At 37.6% G+C, this 24,964-nt stretch overlaps 2 protein-coding genes across 2 annotated transcripts; both read right to left on the minus strand.

The window, feature by feature from the left end:
* Positions 1-7,624: 7,624 nt before the first annotated feature.
* LOC113290423 (GDSL esterase/lipase At4g16230-like) lies at positions 7,625-9,955 on the minus strand. The gene is made up of 6 exons (XM_026540032.1): positions 9,665-9,955; positions 8,944-9,054; positions 8,312-8,557; positions 8,109-8,210; positions 7,937-7,988; positions 7,625-7,848 (listed from the first exon to the last, which is right to left on the minus strand). Exons 1-6 carry the CDS (start codon positions 9,953-9,955, stop codon positions 7,625-7,627), a joined length of 1,026 nt encoding a protein of 341 aa, XP_026395817.1.
* Positions 9,956-22,388: 12,433 nt separating this feature from the next.
* Positions 22,389-22,925, minus strand: LOC113290424. The gene has a single exon (XM_026540033.1). The coding sequence runs from the start codon at positions 22,923-22,925 to the stop codon at positions 22,389-22,391; it is 537 nt and encodes a 178-aa protein (XP_026395818.1).
* Positions 22,926-24,964: the final 2,039 nt, after the last annotated feature.

Below are 24,964 nucleotides of genomic sequence, written 5' to 3' on the forward strand. Positions count from 1 at the left end.
CAGCCCACATTAGCACAAGAGATTTAACCTGTAAACACAAGTCGTCATCAGTTTTGTACACATAATTATTTTCAAAAGTGCGGCAGTTTCTTTCCCTCCATAAAATCCAAACCACAGCTACCGGAATAAGATTCCAAACACTTTTACTATGAGTAGAATAATGATCGTTCTGCCAGGTCCTTGCTAGGTTAACCACCTATACTCATATATATTGTTTAGCAAGCTAAACTGAAAGTTGTAATTAACTGTATATATATTTGAAAGCGCTCGTGATAGATTACCCCAAGCCTTTCCACAAATCTTGTACCATTAGGATTTTAACCTGAGATAACTGCCAATGCATGATTTCAAACAAATTAGCACTTACTTGTCTCTTGTATCAGTCACTTCAGGAGTACTGAGCCTCAGGTTGAAATAGATTTTGGTCGTATTTTTGGGTACTTCCGGAGCATCCCTGCACATTACATAGCCTGTAATGTTAGTCGTGGGATGTTACTCGACTTCTCCTTTTCCGTTCGTTACAAAAAATACAATCCGTTAACATTTAACACCATTATTTTCGACCTCAAATCCTTTTGATTCGGATTTAAATACATTAATGCATTAAGATACTCTAAAATTGAAGGGAAACCGAAAACCCTAAAAAATGAAGAAACACAAAATGGGTAATAATAAGATGGTGTTCATTGTTGATTCTACTAATTTACCGGAGAAGGATGTTGTCTTCTCAATATGGCCTCTACCAACAAAAATATGCAACCATATATTAAAAAATCAAGAGAGTCAATTCAAAAATAAAATACAAATTCAAGAAAATTATTAACAAATGAGAAAGACAGTAATTACCGAGTAGTCTTTAGATCATATGGTGCAGAAAGAAATGGAGAACCCTGGAAAGATAACCATTCTTGAGGTTTATGTAGGGGAACATTTCAAGAAACGAATGGAATTGATTAGCCGGATCCGAATCAAAGGGATTTAAGGTCGAAAATAACCTCGCGTTTTTAGGGGCCATTGAAAAGGATTTAGGGGCCAACAATAAAACACAAAAGGTCACCCAAAGGGAAAATGTAGCCAGCCCTTATCTCGCGTAATTCGTAATGGCGAAATTACCCTTATATATTCGGAGGATATGATAACATTTTTATCCTCCGATTGCAATCGGAAGCCAAAATATTACCCATACTTTCGATTGTAGTCGGTGCAGTATTAGAATGATTTCTGTTTCATTTTTTCCATTTCTTTTTCATTTTTGAGTTGTTAGAGTTATAGAGAAGAAGGTGAAGGAAAAAAGGGAAAACCCATTTTATCACTACAAAAATGGATGGATATGAAGAAGAAGGTGAGAATCATGGCAAAGAACAAAATAAGGGTTCACGACTGTTTAGAGAAGACGATTTGGGGTATATGTTGAATGATCCAAACTTTTGTGGAGAGGAAAACCTAGACGACCCTTTCATGGAAGAAAATGGAGAATCGCCTGATATTGAAGCTAACGATGCATGTAAAACATATGTATTGTGTTAAGAAACTCAAATACTCGATTTGCATGCGTTTGTGTGCTTTTGTAAACAAGAAAAACCGATTATTGCATGCATTGAATGCCATGAACTACCCAGATTCGGTAGATAATTTCTCGTATAAACTTACGAATATGACACACTGAGTACCAAATATGTATATTCGGTAGTTCCAAGATAGTAGTTTACTGCCGAATATGAGAAAAAACCCCAAACTGGTTTTCCAAAAAAATCTACATTCGGTAGTTATGTAGAGTTATTTACCCCCGAATGGCCCCAAAAACGAATTCCTCAAAAAATTTCAAAACTCAGTATTCTTATCCTTTACAATCGGTAATAGTTTAACATTATTTGACTGCAGAATATAACAGTGGCCTCAAAATAAAATTTCCGAAAACTTGAAAATCGGATGTTTGGAACTTGTAATATTCGGAGGATAATTTTTTTTGTAAAGTCCCAAATGTACAATGGCCCAAAAATCAGAATTTGGGAAAAACTGATACTTTTCAAATTTTGAACTTGGAATAATCGGAAGTTAACTTAGTTACCCAAACTTCCGAATATGGGTTGTCTAACCTTCTATATTGGCCCTTGGAACCACCTAGAGCCATGGCATGGTTTGTTTTGAACTTGTAATATTCGGAGGATAATTTTTTTTTGTAAAGTCCCGAATGTACGATGGCCCAAAAATCAGAATTTGGGAAAAACTGATACTTTTCAAATTTTGAACTTGAAATAATCGGAAGTTAACTTAGTTACCCAAACTTCCGAATATGGGTTGTCTAACCTTCTATATTGGCCCTTGGAACCACCTAGAGCCATGAAATGGTTTGTTTTGAACTTGTAATATTCGGAGGATAATTTTTTTTTTGTAAAGTCCCGAATGTACGATGGCTCAAAAATCAGAATTTGGGAAAAACTGATACTTTTCAAATTTTGAACTTGAAATAATCGGAAGTTAACTTAGTTACCCAAACTTCCGAATATGGGTTGTCTAACCTTCTATTTTGGCTCTTGGAACCACCTAGAGCCATGGTATGGTTTGTTTTGAACTTGTAATATTCGGATGATAATTTTTTTTTGTAAAGTACCGAATGTACGATGGCCCAAAAATCAGAATTTGGGAAAAACTGATACTTTTCAAATTTTGAACTTGAAATAATCGGAAGTTAACTTAGTTACCCAAACTTCCGAATGTACAACACAAATCATTGTCATTTGAACTTGTCTAACTTAGTTACCCAAACTTCCGATGTAAAACACAAATCATTGTCATTTATCTGCTCTTCTTTACTTTACGACCGTGACTACCTCCCAGTCCTGCACGACCACGGGTTTGAGCACCTTCAGCGCTCGATGAAGCTCGACTTCTTTTACCCGTGTTTGATACTGCCACCTTGGGCGGATGCCTCTTCGTGACTTTCTCCCCAAACTGGGCAGCATAATCTTCGTTATCCATATTATCAACTAGATATCTAGCCTCTTTGATCTTCTCAGCTGGCATGGGATCTCCGCTCTTCAGGCATGCAGTTAACATTTTGGAAACACGCTTGAACCTATTCACCTGTTTTTTATCGTAATGACATAACATCAAACGGTAATTACCTAAGATTTAAAATGAACAAAAATATAAGAACACGCACCAGTCTATCATAACCCGCCGCAGTAGTGTTGGATTTGATTTCACGGATAACCAAAGGATGTGATACCTTGTTATACCAACTCATATAGTCTGGAGAATTTTCATCACCTCGGGTGGTTCGTCTACCAGTGCCGATAATGAAGTCATTCCTCTTATCTCAGTTATCAAGAACAATAGGTGGGCCTGTGTGAACAATCGTGAGATTATCACCACTAGAAGAGCACAACTCCAACTCCAATTTGTAGTAATCCCCCATTTTCTCCACAGGTTGATGTTGTATATACCCGTGTTGTCGCATCACCCTAGAGGGGTTATACATCACATATCCCGTGGGGTGCCACAATGGTCCAAAATAAAGGGACAAGTCCGACCGAACATTTATATGCCCACTGGCTCGATCTTCCTTGTATGGATTAAAGCATACGTCCGAGGCCTTCAATTGGTCCAAAATCTCCCTCATGCGAATAAACTGCTGCTCTTTTGTCCTAGAACGGTTGTCTTCAAATATATACTTTGTTCTTCTAGGAGTACCTTTGCACCACCCCGGGTTCTCTCCGGCCAACTTTAGGATAGGGAAGTGGTCATAGATCCATGCCTATATACATAAGAAACCAAGTTTTAGTAAATAGATTGTGTATATTTGGTAGTAATTTCCAAACATTATTTCCGATTATATATAATCGGAAATAAAACTGAGTATCTATCCACCGAATACCCAACATTCGGAAATAGATATGGATCATTTCCTAACGAATATGCGTCATTTGGAGTTCAGTAACCTATAGTTTTTCTGGCCTGTATATTCGGTAGTAATATCAAAAGAATATTTCCGATTATATATAATAGGAAAACAAAATAAGTACCTAGCCACCGAATAACCAACATTCGGAAAAAGAGATGGATCATTTCCTACCGAATATGCGTCATTTGGAGTTCAGTAACCTATAGTTTTTCTGGCCTGTATATTCGGTTCTAATATCAAAAGAATATTTCCGATTATATATAATCGGAAAACAAAATAAGTACCTAGCCACTGAATAACCAACATTCGGAAAAAGAGATGGATCATTTCCTACAGAATATGCGTCATTTGGAGTTATGAATATGCATCATATGTATTGTCTACCGAATAACTATAGAGTGAGTTATAGAGTTAAAGAAAAAACCTGCAATAGAGCCACGTTCCCGGCAACTTGGCAGGTTCCTAGCCTCGAAGCCTTTCTCAACTCTTCCATCAAGAATGCTAGGCATGCCGTGCCCCAAGAATAATCACCGACTTCATGGAGAGGATCCAAAAGTTGTATAAGGTTGGCGGCGATCCGGTTGCCAGAAGTATTGGGAAATATGACACATCCCAATACACAAAGGAGATATGCGGTGGAAGCGTGGTTCACTTGCTCATCAGTTAACGTTCCATTCTTTTCCTTCTCCAAGGTGCCTCGGAACATATTCATCAAAGCTGTAATGTTGATCTGTCTTTTTCTGTAACTTGCATGCCTCCTAAACTCTGCTATTGTTGTCTCTTCATCCCAACCTAAGCACTTTTTAGTTAGAGCATAAAGTTGTGCCCAACTTAACTGCTTTGTGTAGTTAAAATTCACAGCTGTGCCTTGGTCGGGAAGGTTTAGAATCTTCACAACATCATCCGAAAGTAATCGTCATCTCCCCAAACGGCATATGGAAAGTATCGGTCTCAGGATACATTCTCTTCACGAACGCCGATATGGCCACACGATCATGTTCCAACAATGAATTCTTGGCGGCATTAACTAACCCCGAGTTGGCAACAATTGACTTGAACCTTTCACATTCACCGGATAAAGGCCACGCAAGCATTTTTGTTGGTGCGGCGGTAGGTTTGAGTAGACGGACCGCATCTTGATGATCCTATTAAAGTACATAAAAAAAATCCTTAATACAAATATTACGATATAACACATAGACAATACATTAATAAAAATAGTAATTTTATTACCTCGGTTTTGTATATTTCTCTGGCCCATGAGTCTTTGTATCCAAATAGCAATTTTCCTCCATCCGCCGGTAGCCCAAGGATTGTGCCTATTGGAATACCCTTCTTCTTCAAGTGCTGAGGGACAAGATGTGATGCTTTCTTAGCAATATCCTTCTTTACACCATCTTTTCCTTTTTTGGCTTTTTGGGTACCACTTGGTTGTCCTTCTTCTTCTACTCTTGGCACTGGATCAACTGGTTCAATTTCATGGTGGGGTGTAACTTGTGGAGCAGTTGGTTCTGCACTTTGTTGAGCGGCTTGTTCAACACTTGGTTGCACCCCTGGTTCACTGCCTTGTTGCTCTACACTTTGTTCAGCACTTGGTTGCACTCCTTGTTGACTGCTTTGTTCTGGTAAGCTTTGTTGAGCACTTGAATTATCTTTGGCACTCCTTTCCCTCCTAGCACTAGCTGTCACTTTCTTCCTCCTTTCTCGACTTTGTCTAAACAACAAAGAAAGGAACAATATTTACAAACTATACAATCGGAAGAAAAAGTATGGAAATATAACCCGAATGTACACATTCGGACGTAAGAAGACACATACTGTTCCCGAATACAAAACAATCGAAAGCTAACTAAACATATTTACAACCGAATATGCATCAATTGGAGTTCAGAAGCTCTAAATTTTTCATCCTACACAATCGGAAGACAAAGTACACAACTATAACCCGAATAAACAAATTCGTAAGTACGAAGACAAATATTTTTCCCGAATGAAAAACAATCGGAATATATTTAAACATGTTTACAACCGAATATTCATCAATTGGAGTTTAGAAACTCTAAAATTTTATCCTACACAATCGGAGGTATAAAACATTATATTGTCTTCCGAATAAATACTGGCCCCAAAATGGGATTTTTCCTATATCAGAAATTTTGAGATTTTTTCAATGTATATATATATATTCGGTAGTGAGTGTACTTCCGAATACTGTGTGTCTACTTAAATATATTGGGAAGCCAAAAAATTCATTAAACTACCGATTATTACCAGTTTGTATCCAGAAAGATATGGCCAACAATATTCGGCAGATAACCAACAAATATTTCTCCCGAATACTGTCGATGTTCTTGAGAAATGAAGAACACGACTACATTCGGAAGTAAATAAGCATGAATATCACACGAAACTGGATAAATAACCGAAAACCCTAGAATTTTTTTTTCTCGATTCGTCGAATTAAAGCGAAATAAACCCCAAAAATGATAGATTCTTAGCTAATTGGGGCCATTTGAAGTTGACGAAGTGTTTGACTATCGGAATCGCCACCACCGACTACATCGTCGGGTACTTCTTCTTCGCGTTCTTCGCATTCTTCTTCATTTGCAGCAACAATTTCTTTATTTCTTGCTAAAATCCCAATCTTTGGATCGATACCCCGAGAAACATTTTTGGTTCTAGGTTTATGAGTTTCATTTCCCTTATCCATTGTTTTATAAACGAATCGACGATGTTTTGATTTTACGATTCGCGGCGATGTTTCGGTTGAACACAAGAACGAGGGAAAGTTTTTTTTCTTCCACAATCGGAAGATAATATGAAACTGGAAGAAGAAGAGTTGAAATGAGTAGAATTTTTTTTAATTTGGTTTTTATACAGTTTTACCAGAAGGGCATTTATGTAACTTCAATATCATATAGAGTACCCCTTAACTAGAGTCTTTGGCTGGGTATAAATTGATGGCCCCTAAATCCTTTCGGGTGGCCCCTAAAAACGCGAGGGAAAATAATGGTGTTAAATGTTAACGGGTTGTATTTTTTGTAATGAACGGAAAAGGAGAAGTCGAGTAAAAGCCTCATTTTTCTGTAACGGACGGAAGAGATGACAGGAATGAATATCCACAATAATTAATGGTGGTGTTAATGTGCCAAAACACCACTTAGTCCCTAATTATATCTTGGGCCATCCTTTGTGTGTGAAATGTGGATCTCCATTGTCTCTATGACTGTATCTGAACCGTCTTTTATGTGCCCAAAATGTAGATGACCGTCAATATAGAAAAACACCACTGTAACTTATAATATATATATATATATATATATTTTCATAACAACACATAACATATAAATATATGAAAATATTTACACTGAAAAATATAAAATAAATATGCCAGGCACAACACACGACACAACACAATTATTTTCCTGGAACAACACATTAGAGGAAGCCCTCAAACACGGCAAAACACGACACATTTTAATCTCTGACACGACACAATATGGCACATTGCACGGTGGGCTCGTATTTTAATGGTCTGTTCCGGCCCATCTTACACATGGTATGTACTATGATGTATTTGAATCTCCAAAAACAAATATAATATAGAATCGAAGCATTTGAATTGGTAGGAAATACGCAATGGAAGGAAGATCTGAACTCATAATCTTGCAGAATAAATAATAACCATATATGTTATCATGGCAGTTGCTGAACAAAGCCTCATGAGTAGTAGAGTTGGCGAACATTCATTGGATATGTGTATCCAGAATCGGGATCCTCCAGCATCATCTTTGCTAAAATGACATTAGCAGCATCACTTGGATGAGCAAAATCCCAAAACACATACTTGGATCGGTCCTTACAAACTAGTGGCGCATGACTGTAAAATCCTCGAGGTGGATCTGGAAGTAATTTCCAACACGCAGTTTTGTAATCCTCAAAGCCTGTAGTTAAACATCACAAAAACAGATAATATTAATACTCATGAATTAGTTAATTTGGAAACAGTGTAATTAAATATATCCATCTTACGTACCATAGGATTGATAATCACGGAAAATATGAGATACCATGTTGTAGCCATCTGCATATACAAATTTGGATTGGACAAGAATTGGGTTCAACTCCATGATTAGGCTCTTTAATTTCTTGTTGAATTACTGCATCATTCATAGTACTAAAGCAAGAATCACTGGTCTTATACCATGATCTGTAAACTGTAATTCAAAGCTCTTTCCTCTGGAATGCAACCAAGAGGTCCAAGGTTAGGAACAAAATTTTTTTTTGCGTCCATTTCATACAATCTCTGCATATAGCAACCATGAAAATGAAAATAAAATATATTAAACATCGGGTGTTTATGCAAACGTGTAATGGAACGAAAAGGGATTGGGGAATTCATCTTACTATTAGTTGAAGTCTGAATTTTGAGATCATTGAATCAACAAACATTCCCGGTGATTCCAACTTTTGCTTAGGTATTGAGATAATTGGAGTGAAATAGTTGTGAAGGAAATCATTGGAACCCATTACTATGATGAAAAGAGCGTTCTCAAGTAGTTTCTTGGAACCACCACCACTGATATTCGAGATTATGTAGTTCCTAGTATTCGCGAAGTTGTCGAGTTGTGCATCCATGTTAAACCGATTACCCTATAAAATATTGTTCAGATTTTAATTGTTAGTAAGCAAACTGAGTCAGCTGCATCTTAACAAGATAAGCACTATCACCGGGTCTCATTGAGTCAGTCAGAGCAATCAACTATGACGTTTTCTAAAGCTATATTTACGGTCTGTTTTGCATAGAATCTTGGATTTGTAGAAGTCATAGATTGTTAGAGTCTACAATAACTTATGTAACTGCTTAGCAGTACCTTTCAAGTATAAATAAGAACTTCACTCCACGGTTTCAAGTGTGGAAGATTTCTACCCAAATATCATCTTCTAGCTTTAATCATCAACATAACTAAGTGGAAAACGAGCTTATGTATATTCCAGAAGATCTCAAATGTAAATCTCTCGAAGAAATCCTTGCTTTCAAAGATAGCGCCACTGTCGTTAAGGATCCCAGCGCCACCGGAAGCATAATTGACTCCACGAAGAACAACATCTCCAACGGTTGTTGGATCCATGTAAGGAGGAATATAACCCTTTATAGGAGTGAAATATCACACACTTATTATTTATGCGAAATAGTAATGATGTAAAATGAGCGAAGGATTTCGCATGTAGTTTACTTAGAGTGACGTACCAGATGACGACAAATTAATCACGAGTAAAATGTGAAGAATCATGCGAAGTCAAAAACGTGTGCGAGAATGATCAATGTAAATGTGCGTTAGTAACGCATGGTAAATCCGAGAATAGGGGCTTTATGAGCTGTCATTCACTATGTAATACCTTATATAAAGGGTAGAGCGGCCATGTAGAAGAGAGATCTTTTGGAGTGCTTAGACAAAAAATTTAGGAGAGAGAAAGTTTATTTGGAGAGAAAGTTAGGGTTTTCTTATTATCTTATATCCAATTTTGAGATCTTAATGAATGATTATGTGATTTCCACCATGATTTCTTAGATTATTGTCTAGATTCTTACAAGGGTGTAGTTGTGAGATTTCCAGCAACTACACGCTTCACTCCCAACTCTTCTCCTGCTCGATACATCGATAGATGATCATTTAATCAAATTCATTTTACACAGAAACCCGGGAAAACATAACGAACTATTAGTATATTTTTACGTACCTATGATGTGTCGACTACTGTTCTTCCATCTGTAAAACGACCAGTATAAGCTTTCCCGCTTGGAAAATCAATTCCAAAGGGATAGAAATTATTTTTTGCAATTGTACCACTAATATAGTTATTGTTGCCTGGATCAACCAAGGAAACCCCAAAAACAAAAATTGCTGGAGGTTGGTCGATATGGTTATTCTCTAAGGGTCTCAGTACTGAATTTGAACTACTGCAACTCATCGTAAACACTGCAAGAACCATAAGAAGAAGATGTGCTGCATGAAGAGAATTTGAGTATGAAGAGGTGATTATGATCATTTTACGTTCAAATTTCTTTATTCATGCGTAAGGTTTATGACTCTCTGCGATCAAAAGGCATGTAGTTCTCCTGCCATGATGATGCCCTTTGTTTTATTTTTTTTGATTTTTTTTATAGCACTCCTGCCATGATAATGCCTTTTGTTAAATATTGCATTTTTGATAACACTCCTGCCATGATAATGCCTTTCGTTAAATATTGCACGTTGTATTATGGGTCACTTGGATTGTATATCGGAAAATGGATTATTTGTCCAAATATTTTTAAAACATGGTTGAAATGGAGGAGTAAAAATTAGTATGGGTGAAATGGACACTAAAAAAATAGCAAAGATGAAGCTGGATTCATCCTGACTTAAACTTAAAAAATAGTAAGGATGAAACTGGATGCATCCTGATGTAAATTAAAAATAAGAAAGAATATTTGAAAACGGGTAAGATGAAACTGTTTACATCCTGGCTATTTTTATATTTTTGTCCATTTAAACAATATCAAAATCTAAAAATCATTTTCACCCAGAAATTGTTGATTTTGGTCTTTTAACCAATTTTGTGATTGTATAACCTATTTTTGTAGCTCATATGACTTTTTATCAATTGTACTATATGTCTGTACTAGGCCTTGATCCGTGCCGTAACGCCACGGGCCTTGATCATTTTAGATATGTTCATTGTACAAATTTATGTCATGAAAACTCCTCAGACACCTCCAGCTGCAAACAACTTAATATTGTCACTTATTTTTTATATTGGCTTTAACATATGTGATGTCTATGTAATCAAAATTTATAAATATTAACATGGTTATATAGTATCCACTTTCCATTTTTTAAAACTGTCATAATTGTAACGACACATTACAATAAGTAGGCGTATAATCTGGCCATCACTGGCACCCGTTTTATAAGACCATAAAATCTGGTCATCTCTTCCACCTGACAATAAGCTGCGATCGTCACCTTCCAAATCGTTAGACAGCTTTTTGGTATAACAGTCGTCTCTCTTCCTCTCTTCGTGTGAAAAACCAAACAAACGGTTGATTTAACAGCAGGCCCATAGCAGTTCCCGGAAGGACACAGGCACCTGCAGGTAACTTAACTCCATCCGCCAAGCTGTAGTCCCCAGCAGACTCTTCCACCCTTGGAAGCACAATATTGTTTCCCCTCTTTTTTTCTTCACATTGATGGCCATGGAATCTGTTGGGATATATGTTTTAAAATAATTCTTTTGTATATTTTATCAACAATTCGAGTTTGGTCCAGTGGTTAAGCATTTAGGGCCTTGAGGATGAGGTCTCAGGATCAAATCCCTCCCCCTACTAGGTATAAATATATATTTAATTATTCCAGGAGCGGGGTCTTGAGAGGTCTCTTGAATTTGGAAAGTTATTTTTGCTGATTTTGAAAAGAATTTTCAACCCAGTTTTACTGTCCTTAATTACGTTAATAATTATGCTAATTATGGTACGATTAATTTGCCCGTTTTATACTGTTATGAAATTTATAATGTTTGCAATAAATTAAATTTATTTTGCATTAATTCGCATTCATTGCTTGGGCTATAAAAATCAGTTTTGGAAGCAGAAGGAGAACAAGGTTTTCAATACCACTGTTTTTTTTTTTTTTGAGAATCAAGAGACTAGTTTTTTTTGAGAAAGATAAGAAAGAGTGAAAGTGATCAATCTCTCATTGTGTGCGTGAGGGATTGAAGAGAGTTTTTATCTCAGCTGTTTTATCCTGGGGGCGTTGTGACGAATAACGAACTGCTTGCACAAAACTCAAGGCAGAGCCACGAACCGTCTTAAAGAGCCTGGTCGTGACTCAGCCGTTCTCTTGTTTTTGTGTTTAACTTTTGTTTCGCAGGTTTGAAATTGGCAATTGTTCCAACAATTTTAAGACGAATCTTTCTGCCATGGAATCTGAAAAGAAAACCGTTGTTGATATCAACAAGCCATTCAAGTTTGAAGGACTTCATTTCAAAAGATAGAAGCTAAAGTTGTTTTTCTACCTCAAACTGATGAAGTTGCACATGATGGTGACCTCCATCAAACCAACCAATCCACAAGATGCAGAAGCTGCGAAAAAAACAACTCCAGCCGCAACAAGTGCAACTCCTCAACCAACTGAAGAACCTGTTGTGACCCAAACTACTGAAGAAAAACAAAAAGCCTATGACAAATGGATTGATTATAACTTTGATTGCAAAAACTATATTCTGAATGCTTTGTTTGACGATCTATATGAATATTAATCCACATTTGATACTGCTAAAGATGTGTGGGATGCTTACAGAAAAAATATGACACTGAAGAAACTGGATCGAAGAAATATGTTGTAAGCCGCTACCTGAGATATCAAATGGGGGATTAAAAGTCAGTCGTTGCTCAGGCTCATGAACTTCAGAAATATCTCATGAAATTATGACGGAAGGTATGAAAACTGATGAACAATTTCAAGTATCTGTACTGATTGATAAGTTACCCCCATCTTGGAAAGATTTTCGTAATGCTTTGCGTCATAAAACTAAGGAATTTTATCTTGAAAGTTTTATTGTTAAGCTCAGGGTTGAAGAGGAAGCACGGAAACAAGACAAAAAGGAAGAGATTCTTATCGTTTCCAACAGTAAGAATCAGACTCAACCGAGTTTGAAACCTAAGAAAAAAACCGTTGAAACCTGAACAGAACCAAAGGAAAGGAAAACCTAATCAAAATAAGAACCCACACCCATCAAGGAAATTTTAGAATTCTGATTCTGAGTTCCTTTTTTATGCCTGCGGTAAACCAAACCACATGGCTAGGGATTGCAGGAATAACAAAGGAAAGAATAACGCACAAGCTAATGCTGCTGAAAGTGTTATAATTGCCATGGTTTCTGATCCAGAGATTCACATGGTTGGTGGAACCGATGGGTGGTGGATAGACAGTGGTGCTTCACGCCATTGTTGTTTTGATAGGTCCCTATTTAAGAGCTATGCAGAAATCAAGGATAAGAAAGTGTTGTTTGGAGACTCCCATACCACTATTGTGAAAGGTTTTGGTACGGTAGAACTGAAGTTTACTTCTGGGAAGACAATTATGCTGAAAGATGTCCTCCACACTCCAGAAATGAGAAAGAATCTTGTTTCCGTCTATCTTCTCAACAAGGCTGGGCTGTATCAAACTATTGGATCTGATTTTTACACAATGACTAAAAACAGAGTGTTTGTAGGAAAAGGTTATGCTGCTGATGGAATGTTTAAGCTTAATGTTGAAATGAATAAAATTGCATCTTCTTCTTATATGGTGTGTACTTTGAATGTTTGGCATGTTAGACTTTGTTATGTGAACAGTAGATCAGTAGATACCATGAGCAACAAGGTTTTATTACAAAACTATCCATGCATGGCTTTGAAAAGTGTGAATATTGTATTCAAGCAAAAATAACCAAGAGTTCCCATAAATATGTTGTTAGAGAATCTGAGGCTTTAGAGTTAGTGCATCCTGATTTGTGTGAATATGAAGGTATATTAACTAGAAATGGAAAAAGATATGGCATGACTTTTATTGATGATTATTCTAATTATACCTATGTTTACTTGCTAAGTCATAAGAATGAAGCTATTGAAAAATTTAAGGTTTTTTTTGCTGAAGTTGAAAATCAATTTGGTAGGAAAATTAAGAGATTTCGTAGTGATAGGGGAACTGAATATGATTCTATACCATTCACTGAAATTTATGAATCTTCTGGAATTATACATGAAAAAACTGCTCCTTATAACCCTGAAATGAAGGGAAAAGCTGAAAGAAAGAATCATACTTTTACTAAAAGAATTTTCAACCCAGTTATTTTTGCTGGGAGGTCTTGGGAGGTCTCTTGAATTTGGAAAGTTATTTTTGCTGATTTTGAAAAGAATTTTCAACCCCGTTTTACTGCCCTTAATTACGTTAATAATTGTGCTAATTATGGTACGATTAGTTTGCCCGTTTTATATTGTTATGAAATTTATAATGTTTGCAATAAATTAAATTTATTTTGAATTAATTCGCATTCATTGCTTGGGATATAAAAATCAGTTTTGGAAGCAGAAGGAGAACAAGGTTTTCAATACCACTGTTTTTTTTTTTGAGAATCAAGAGACTAGTTTTTTTTGAGAAAGATAAGAAAGAGTGAAAGTGATCAATCTCTCATTGTGTGCGTGAGGGATTGAAGAGAGTTTTTATCTCGGCTGTTTTATCCTGGGGGCGTTGTGACGAATAACGAACTGCTTGCACAAAACTCAAGGCAGAGCCACGAAACGTCTTAAAGAGAGCGACCTGGTCGTGACTCAGCCGTTCTCTTGTTTTTGTGTTTAACTTTTGTTTTGCAGGTTTGAAATTGGCAATTGTTCCAACAATTTTAAGACGAATATTTCTGCCATGGAATCTGAAAAGAAAACCGTTGTTGATATCAACAAGCCGTTCAAGTTTGAAGGACTTCATTTCAGAATATAGAAGCTAAAGTTGTTTTTCTACCTAAAACTGATGAAGTTGCACATGATGGTGACCTACATCAAACCAACTAATCCACAAGATGCAGAAGCTGCGAAAAAAACAACTCCAGCCGCAACAAGTGCAACTCCTCAACCAACTGAAGAACCTGTTGTGACCCAAACTACTGAAGAAAAAGAAAAAGCCTATGACAAATGGATTGATAATAACTTTGATTGCAAAAACTATATTCTGAATGCTTTGTTTGACGATCTATATGAATATTAATCCACATTTGATACTGCTAAAGATGTGTGGGATGCCTTACAGAAAAAATATGACACTGAAGAAACTGGATCGAAGAAATATGTTGTAAGCCGCTACCTGAGATATCAAATGGGGGATTAAAAGTCAGTCGTTGCTCAGGCTCATGAACTTCAGAAATATCTCATGAAATTATGACGGAAGGTATGAAAACTGATGAACAATTTAAAGTATCTGTACTGATTGATAAGTTACCCCCATCTTGGAAAGATTTTCGTAATGCTTTGCGTCATAAACTAAGGAATTTTCTCTTGAAAGTTTGATTGTTAAGCTCAGGGTTGAAGAGGAAGCACGAAAACAAGACAAAAAGGAAGAGATTCTTATCGTTTCCAACAGTAAGAATCAGACTCAACCGAGTTTGAAACCTAAGAAAAAAACCGTTGAAACCTGAATAGAACCAAAGGAAAGGAAAACCTAATCAAAACAAGAACCCACACCCATCAAGGAAATTTCAGAATTCTGATTCTGAGTTCCTTTTTTATGCCTGCGGTAAACCAAACCACATGGCTAGGGATTGCAGGAATAACAAAGGAAAGAATAACGCACAAGCTAATGCTGCTGAAAGTGTTATAATTGCCATGGTTTCTGATCCAGAGATTCACATGGTTGGTGGAACCGATGGGTGGTGGATAGACAGTGGTGCTTCACGCCATTGTTGTTTTGATAGGTCCCTATTTAAGAGCTATGCAGAAATCAAGGATAAGAAAGTGTTGTTTGGAGACTCCCATACCACTATTGTGAAAGGTTTTGGTACGGTAGAACTGAAGTTTACTTCTGGGAAGACAATTATGCTGAATGATGTCCTCCACACTCCAGAAATGAGAAAGAATCTTGTTTCCGGCTATCTTCTCAACAAGGCTGGGCTGTATCAAACTATTGGATCTGATTTTTACACAATTACTAAAAACAGAGTGTTTGTAGGAAAATGTTATGCCGCTGATGGAATGTTTAATCTTAATGTTGAAATGAATAAAATTGCATCTTCTTCTTATATAGTGTGTACTTTGAATGTTTGGCATGTTAGACTTTGTCATGTGAACAGTAGATCAGTAGATACCATGAGCAACAAGGTTTTATTACAAAACTATCCATGCATGGCTTTGAAAAGAATGAATCTTGTATTCAAGCAAAAATAACCAAGAGTTCCCATAAATCTGTTGTTAGAGAATCTGAGGCTTTAGAGTTAGTGCATTCTGATTTGTGTGAATATGAAGGTATATTAACTAGAAATGGAAAAAGATATGTCATGATTTTTATTGATGATTATTCTAATTATACCTATGTTTACTTGCTAAGTCATAAGAATGAAGCTATTGAAAAATTAAGGTTTTTATTCCTGAAGTTGAAAATCAATTTGGTAGGAAAATTAAGAGATTTCGTAGTGATAGGGGAACTGAATATGATTCTAAACCATTCACTGAAATTTATGAATCTTCTGGAATTATACATGAAAAAACTGCTCCTTATAACCCTGAAATGAAGGGAAAAGCTGAAAGAAAGAATCGTACTTTTACTAAAAGAATTTTCAACCCAGTTATTTTTGCTGGGAGGTCTTGGGAGGTCTCTTGAATTTGGAAAGTTATTTTTGCTGATTTTGAAAAGTATTTTCAACCCAGTTTTACTGCCCTTAATTACGTTAATAATTGTGCTAATTATGGTACGATTAATTTGCCCGTTTTATATTGTTAGCAATAAATTAAATTTATTTTGCACTAATTCGCATTCATTGCTTGGGCTAAAAAATCAGTTTTGAAGCAGAAGGAGAACAAGGTTTTCAATACCACTGTTTTTTTTTTGAGAATCAAGAGACTAGTTTTTGTGAGAAAGATAAGAAAGAGTGAAAGTGATCAATCTCTCATTGTGTGCGTGAGGGATTGAAGAGAGTTTTTATCTCGGCTGTTTTATCCTGGGGGCGTTGTGACGAAGAACGAACTGCTTGCAAAAAACTCAAGGTAGAGCCACGAAACGTCTTAAAGAGAGCGACCTGGTCGTGACTCATCCGTTCTCTTGTTTTTGTGTTTAACTTTTGTTTTGCAGGTTTGAAATCGGCAATTGTTCCAAAAATTTTAAGACAAATCTTTCTGCCATGGAATCTGAAAAGAAAACCGTTGTTGATATCAACAAGCCGTTCAAGTTTGAAGGACTTCATTTCAGAAGATAGAAGCAAAAGTTGTTTTTCTACCTCAAACTGATGAAGTTGCACATGATGGTGACCTCCATCAAACCAACTAATCCACAAGATGCTGAAGCTGCGAAAAAAACAACTCCAGCCGCAACAAGTGCAACTCCTCAACCAGCTGAAGAACCTGTTGTGGTCCAAACTGCTGAAGAAAAACAAAAAGCCTATGACAAATGGATTGATAATGACTTTGATTGCAAAAACTATATTCTGAATGCTTTGTTTGACGATCTATATGAATATTAATCCACATTTGATACTGCTAAAGATGTGTGGGATGCCTTACAGAAAAAATATGACGCTGAAGAAGCTGGATCGAAGAAATATGCTGTAAGCCGCTACCTGAGATATCAAATGCTGGATGAAAAATCAGTCGTTGCTCAGGCTCATGAACTTCAGAAAATAGCTCATGAAATTATGACGGAAGGTATGAAAACTGATGAAAAATTTCAAGTATCTGTACTGATTGATAAGGTACCCCCATCTTGGAAAGATTTTCGTAATGCTTTGCGTCATAAAACTAAGGAATTTTCTCTTGAAAGTTTAATTGTTAAGCTCAGGGTTGAAGAGGAAGCACGAAAACAAGACAAAAAGGAAGAGATTCTTATCGTTTCCAACAGTAAGAATCAGACTTAACCGAGTTTGAAACCTAAGAAAAAACCGATGAAACCTGAACAGAACCAAAGGAAAGGAAAACCTAATCAAAACAAGAACCCACACCCATCAAGGAAATTTCAGAATTCTGATTCTGAGTTCCTTTTTTATGCATGCGGTAAACCAAACCACATGGCTAGGGATTGCAGGAATAACAAAGGAAAGAATAACGCCCAAGCTAATGCTGCTGAAAGTGTTATAATTGCCATGGTTTCTGATCCAGAGATTCACATGGTTGGTGGAACCGATGGGTGGTGGATAGACAGTGGTGCTTCGCGCCATTGTTGTTTTGATAGGTCCCTATTTAAGAGCTATGCAGAAATCAAGGATAAGAAAGTGTTGTTGGGAGACTCCCATACCACTATTGTGAAAGGTTCTGGTATGGTAGAACTGAAGTTTACTTCTGGGAAGACAATTATGCTGAAAGATGTCCTCCACACTCCAGAAATGAGAAAGAATCTTGTTTCCGGCTATCTTCTCAACAAGGCTGGGCTGTATCAAACTATTGGATCTGATTTTTACACAATGACTAAAAACAGAGTGTTTGTAGGAAAAGGTTATGCTGCTGATGGAATGTTTAAGCTTAATGTTGAAATGAATAAAATTGCATCTTCTTCTTATATGGTGTGTACTTTGAATGTTTGGCATGTTAGACTTTGTCATGTGAACAGTAGATCAGTAGATACCATGAGCAACAAGGTTTTATTACAAAACCATCCATGCATGGCTTTGAAAAGTGTGAATCTTGTATTCAAGCAAAAATAACCAAGAGTTCCCATAAATATGTTGTTAGAGAATCTGAGGCTTTAGAGTTAGTGCATTCTGATTTTTGTGAATATGAAGGTATATTAACTAGAAATGGAAAAAGATATGTCATGACTTTTATTGATGATTATTCTAATTATACCTATGTTTACTTGCTAAGTCATAAGAATGAAGCTATTGAAAAATTTAAGGCTTTTTTTGCTGAAGTTGAAAATCAATTTGGTAGGAAAATTAAGAGATTTCGTAGTGATAGGGGAACTGAATATGATTCTATACCATTCACTGAAATTTATGAATCTTCTGGAATTATACATGAAAAAACTGCTCCTTATAACCCTGAAATGAAGGGAAAAGCTGAAAGAAAGAATCGTACTTTTACTAAAAGAATTTTCAACCCAGTTATTTTTGCTGGGAGGTCTCTTGAATTTGGAAAGTTATTTTTGCTGATTTTGAAAAGAATTTTCAACCCAGTTTTATTGCCCTTAATTACGTTAATAATTGTGCTAATTATGGTACGATTAATTTGCCCGTTTTATATTGTTATGAAATTTATAATGTTTGTAATAAGAGTTTCGTGCGATGTTGGATAAGGCTAAGCAAGTGGCTGTAACTCGCTCGGATGAGATCAAGTTGCTCCGAGTTCAGAAGGATGGGCTCATTGAGTGGCAGTCCGGTCATTTACCCATTCTAGCATAAGCATAGGATGATGGAGAAGAGCTTGGCCAATTCAAGCGAGAGTTTATCGAGCTTGAGAGGGAACGTGACAGACATATGTTGTCATGTACGGTTTGTGATGCTGCCGTAACTCCCATGAGGCACAGATTAGTGCTTTAGATAATAAGAAACTCCAGTTGGAACAGACTTTAGCTTATGTTATAGCTGATCAAGAAGGTTGCCTATTAACAACTTTGGCTTGGGTTCATGTATTGTGGTATTTTGTTTTAGACTGACTGCCTCCATTTTTTTGTCTTGCAGAGACTCGTAAACGTAATGCAGAGTTGGAGAGGAAGTTGGAAGAAGAGAGAGCGGAAAGGCGAAGCCTTGATGAGAATCTTAATGAATTAGTGAATCATCATGAGGATGAGATGGAGGCTGAACGTGCTGAAAAGAATGAGAAGTTGAGCAATCTTCACATTGAGTACAAAGCTATAATAACAAATGCATGTAAAGATGCTCTCCTTCGTGAGTGTGAACGAGTCACTGTTGCTGCTGATGTTGCAATTCCACCCCCGCCTGTTGAGTCCGAGTCCGAGAAGATTGCTCCTCATACTGCCGAGGGCGAGGATCATATGGACACTGATCAAGGTGCTCCTCGTGAAGGACATGCTTAAGTTCGTTGGTTCTCTTGCTTGTATAATCTTTTCCTTTTAAGAACTTCTTATTTCTCCTCTTGGGTTTTTAAGTTTCATGGTGCGTAGAAAGACATTGTTTGGTAAGTCCTCGTTCTTCTTGCATGGCAGTATTTAATTGGTTTCATTAGCAAGTATGCTAACTAAGTCCTCTTCCGTATTAGAGGCATCATTTTGCTACTCAAATTCTGATAAGTCCTCATATGTGGGAGGCAATTTATATTTTCTACTAACTCATCTAGTAGTACATATGGTACCTTTTGTAATATTCTCGTATTGTTTGATCTGAAGGGTTTTTGTGCATATTTTTGGTCCAACCATGGGTGACAAAGCCAAGGAGTGATCAATTCCTTAATTGGATAGGCCATCTCTTAGGGTGTTAGACCTTTAATATAACATATTTCCCTTCTCGCTTTGTGCCTTCCTGGGCCTTGGGTTTTTTAATAATGTCTATTTTAGGTTACACTTGCCCCTTGGTTGAGTGATCAGATATTTGAGTCACTTTCTATTTAACCATGCTTTGGAGGGTGATATCTCGGTCAAGTGATTCTTGTCTTAGCCAAAGGTAAGTACCTTGATTCTGGATACCTCCTGTTATGGCAGGACATCATCCGATTTCATGATCGTAATGGCATTACCTTAGGTCTGTGTCCGTCTTAGGTAGCTTTGGATGTTCCTGCTTCGTCTTGCTTCATTTGTCTAGATGGCATTACCTTAGGTTTATGTCCGTCTCGGGCATCTTAGGTATTTTACCCGCATCATTCATTATAGAATGGAAGGTGCGGCTAACACCGTGCCATAGTCTTGACGAGCTTTTGTTATAATGCAAGTATGATATGATTATTCTATATGCAAGAAAGAAAAAAAGTAGGAAAAAAATAACAATCTGCAAAAATAAGAATTTAAACAGACACAAATCAAAGCAAATGAAGATAAGTACACAAAAGAAGTAATTTTATTATTCTCAAAAGAGGGTTGATGAACCCTTGGTACATTTGAGGGAGGTCTCATGACCTTTTACAAGTAGGGATTAGACCCTATTCTCAGAATTCGACCTTATAAGCATTATCCTGTTTAAGCATTGTATCGCTTGAGGTACTTAATTTTTCATGGGTGTATTGTCAATTCCTCATTGGATTTGGGCAACCTGTGTGCTCCATTATCTGCCTTGGCGATGATTGTACTTGCTCCTTCTCGAGTTGGAGTAAACTTTTCTGACTCTCCCTGCCATGGTGGTATCTCGTGCCAGGATTTATCGCCTGGGTTGAGTTGTCTCTGGTGAACATACTCGTTGTGTTCTCGGGTAAGCCTCCAATGATAGTTTTTGATCCTTGGAAGGACCAAATCTTGGTTCTCCTCGAGATTAGATAGCTTCAAGGGTTTCATACTCAAGGCGAGGTTCTTCTCTCTAACCTCGGTTTCAGCTGTTAGGATCATCACCTTAGTTGGTGTGATCGCTTCTGTGTCGAACATGAGAGCGAGTAGGGTTATCTCTGTTGTTTCTCCTTGGATGGTACGATAGTCCCATAGTATGTCGCGTAGCTGTTTGTATCGGCTAGCTCCATGTTCATCTAGGTTCTTTCTGAGGGTATCAGCAATCGTCCTGTCAGTGACTTTTATCTGACCCTTACTCCTGAGATAGTTGGGTATATCTTTCGTGGTTTTGAAGTAGTTAAAAGGGAGATCAATGTTTTCCCCCCGAGGTTGGTCCCCATTGCTTGATGCAATGGTGGATGGGATTCTGGAGTGACACATGATGTGTTCGAAAAGGAGTTTAATGACATTATAGTTTCTAGTGTGCCTGAGGTCCAAAGCTTTTACCCATTTGGTAAAACTAATCGTCACCACGATTAAGTGTTTTTGTTGCTCTGCACCAGCTCGTAGGGGCTCATCGATTTTGATTTCCCACTTGGCAAAGGCCAAGGGCTCAGTGCAGATTTTAAAACTATCGGTGGTGCATGCCTTTGTTCACCGTCCTTTTGGCATCTTATGAAAGGTAGGTTGGTTGTATGGTCTCGTGGAAATTCATTCTTAACGAGTCTGTTGCTCATGCATACCATTGGGATTTGATAGGTTACTGTTTGGTGAGTCGCGCCAATATTCTGTAGTCCGAATGGCGTCTCAATATATTGGTACAAGGCAGTACACTCTTGGGCTTTCTTGGCGAGTGGGATTCGGTTATAACCCGAGTATCCATCTATTAGGGACAGTAGTCCATGTTCAGACGTTGCTTCTACAAGCTAATTAATATTGAGGTGTGGGAATCTGTCGTTCGGTCAGGCTTCATTGAGATCATGGAAATCAGTGCGGATTCGCACTCCTCCATCTTCCGTTGTTATTATCTCTATATTGGGTATCTACATTGGATATTGTACTCCTCGGTTAACTCCTGATGCTTCCATCTTTTTCAATTCATTTTGAATTGTTTTATGGTATGCTGGTGCCATCTTTTGCACCTTTTGCCTAATGGGCTCGTGCCTGGGGTTGACCTTCAAGCTATTGCAACCGGCTCCTAGTATATCTTATATACGCCATGCAAATACATTAGGGTATTCTTTTAATACCTGCGCTAATTCTTATTCTACCTCTTTGTCGAGGAGAGCGCCAACGTTGACCTTACCCAGATTTTTGGGCGTCCTAATACCCATCTCCTTAGTAGGTTACAAGGTTGAGGGATTAGACCTTATCTCTCCGATATCGGAGAGCTTCTGTAGTTGCTATAATGGCTCCATAGGAATGTCCGAGGTTTGGATTGACATATCGCCTGAACTCTTTGTTTTGTTTGTTTCCACCGTGTAAGCATTGATTTCAGTCTGGCCCTTAGCATGCTTGGCTCTTTCCTTCTTTGCTTTAGGGGAATTGACCTTCTTTTCGCCTTTTTGTACGTCCATGTTGTAACAGTACTTAGCCTCGCCTGAGTCTCCAATGACCTCCGCGATCCCATCGGGTATTGGAAACCTTATTCTCTGATGATAAGTTGATGCAACTCCTTTGATCCCATGGATCCAAGATCTCCCAACAATGGATGTGTATGGTAATATTACGTCCACAACACAGAATGTGGTGAGGGTGAGGATTTTTCCCACACGAACCTCCAGGGCTACCTCTCCTCTCGGACGAGCGGACGAGCCATTGGAACCAAATATGTGATAGTTAGATGGTATAAGGCATTCGTCTTTGAGGCCCATTTGTTTTAACGTCTCGTAAAACAAGATCTCAACGGAAGTTCCTCTGTCAATCAATATTTTCGGCATTGCCCATGGCAATACCTATGGTTTTTCTCCCTCGTCTTCATATAATCTGGGAGTGCGATGGACATCGTGACCACCAGTGTATCGTCTTCATATTTTCGACTTGTAACTGATCGTCAATACGCCTCGTTTCGGCCTTCTTATTTCTTCCCTGTGCTCTCTCGGGTGAGAAAGAAACTTCTTTACGACGATATCTTGATCTCCCTGAGTCCTCGTCCGAACGGTACAATCTTAAAACGAGTTGACTTCGAGGTCTCTCATCCTTTGGGATTGGTGGTGGCGAGGTTCTCAGCCACGCACTTGGTTTCGTCATTTTTATTCTTTTCTCTTTTGTGTTTGGGATTGACATCAGACGGGCTGTCCTCCTGGTTTAGAACTCTTCGGCTTCCTTTGGGAAAGCGATCCGCTGTTTCCTCATTCGAGGTGTCAGGGATATGGACTCGTTCATCATCTTGCAAGTTTTCGAAAGGATTCTCCTCCTCGGGGGTCTTCTCTATGGTAGTGAGTGGCACCTTTTTCTTTGCTTTGCGTTTCAGCCTGCGGTTTCTCCGTTCTAGCCTTCTGTTACATCTTTCTAACTTTTTAATTCTCTCACTCTGTGCATTATGTGCCTTCAAGATGGATGCGATAGTCACATTGGTATCGCCGAGGTTTTGAGGATCGTCCTTCTTAACCTCGTTGTTCACAGTTTTCCTTGACAAACGATTCAACCCTCCTGATTGAGTAAGATGGATATAGCCCTGTCCTTCACAGGGGTTTCCCTATTTGTTAGAGCTAGAGTTATCTATTAATCCTTCCCGATATTGGTTATCAGTTTTTCCCTCTTCTGGGAGTGCACCATTGTGCATAGTTTCGCCTAACTCCATTTCGTCAAGTCCTTCTGGCTGGCTCCACCAGTTTCTCCTTTGCTCGTACGAGCGGATCGTCTCGTCACCATCGCCTTACCTGCGATATATATATATGCAATAGTGCTTAATTTTTTTATTTTTTTTCTGAAAAGTGGGACCCTAAATTTGTAGGTCATGCGCATTTGAAAAGTCATAGTTCAGACTGGACAGTTCTAGTACAGGAATACTTATCAGTAAATTTTGGAGACATGTGAAAATGTCAAAACATTCCCTATTTGCATAAATTTTTAGTGATGACGAAAGGCGTTTTGTTTGTCTCTTTTTTCGAGAAACTACCTCCTTTCACACGTCATACCTTTACTTGGAAAAAATCAAGTTATGACGATTAAGCATATCTTCCCATCTTAGGTAATATTTCGAAATGCCCTTAAACTCTTGATTTTGAACAAACCTTGAGTTTGATGAATGATTATGTACTCGTTATCCCTTCCCCCTGAGAGTTAAATTTCTAAGAAGAAGATTTTGGGTTATCTCGAGTTTCTTAGGAAGTGAAAAAACATCACGAAGATCATGTCTTTTCCACTTTCATAGGGTAGTATTTTCCCTTATGAAGCTTATTGACTAAAGTTTCTTCCCAACCCTTTCATGGAGGAGATCGCTTAAGTGCCGAAGTGTTTGAAACTCATTTTCACCTCGATCTTCAACTCTCTTGAGCATCTTGCGAAAGATACAGGAGATCTTTAAAGAATAGAAAACTTAAAGAAAATCAACAAAGTGAATGAAATCCACTTCTCTCAAGGAGATTATAAAAAAAATATATAGAGTTGTTACTAGGGAGGTAGAATAGATCTTCATACCTCTCTGTTTCTAGCGCCAAAATGTAGTTGCATCTTTTTTGATGACTACACCCAAGTAAATCTAAAGGCTATAAACAACTTAAACATTCAACATTCAAGATGAACAAGATGTAAAGAACATGGAAAATAAATATTAACACAAGCATATAACGTGGTTCGGCCATGAAGACCTACGTCCATGGGAAAGAAGATGTTTTCTTCATTGATTATCAGGCTTTACCCTTGAAAGAGATACAAATATCACTTATATTTCTTACTCTCTCTGTGTCTAGATCTCTCTCAGGAATTCTCTGTAGAAAGACCATATAAATACATTACATAAATTGTCCATCTCCTT

This window comes from Papaver somniferum, chromosome 6, assembly GCF_003573695.1.
Source record: "Papaver somniferum cultivar HN1 chromosome 6, ASM357369v1, whole genome shotgun sequence".
Taxonomy (NCBI): Eukaryota; Viridiplantae; Streptophyta; class Magnoliopsida; order Ranunculales; family Papaveraceae; genus Papaver; species Papaver somniferum.

What these genes read in the sequence shown, in the direction of transcription:
- LOC113290423 (XM_026540032.1), bottom strand. Translation starts at nt 9,955, where the DNA reads ATGATCATAATCACCTCTTCATACTCAAATTCTCTTCATGCAGCACAT. An exon ending in GTTTTACAGATGGAAGAACA is followed by an intron (nt 9,055 to 9,664) that starts GTAGTCGACACA and finishes ACTCCTATAAAG; the next exon opens with GGTTATATTCCTCCTTACAT. An exon ending in AATTCAGACTTCAACTAATA is followed by an intron (nt 8,211 to 8,311) that starts GTAAGATGAATT and finishes TGCTATATGCAG; the next exon opens with AGATTGTATGAAATGGACGC.
- LOC113290424 (XM_026540033.1), bottom strand. Translation starts at nt 22,925, where the DNA reads ATGCCGAAAATATTGATTGACAGAGGAACTTCCGTTGAGATCTTGTTT.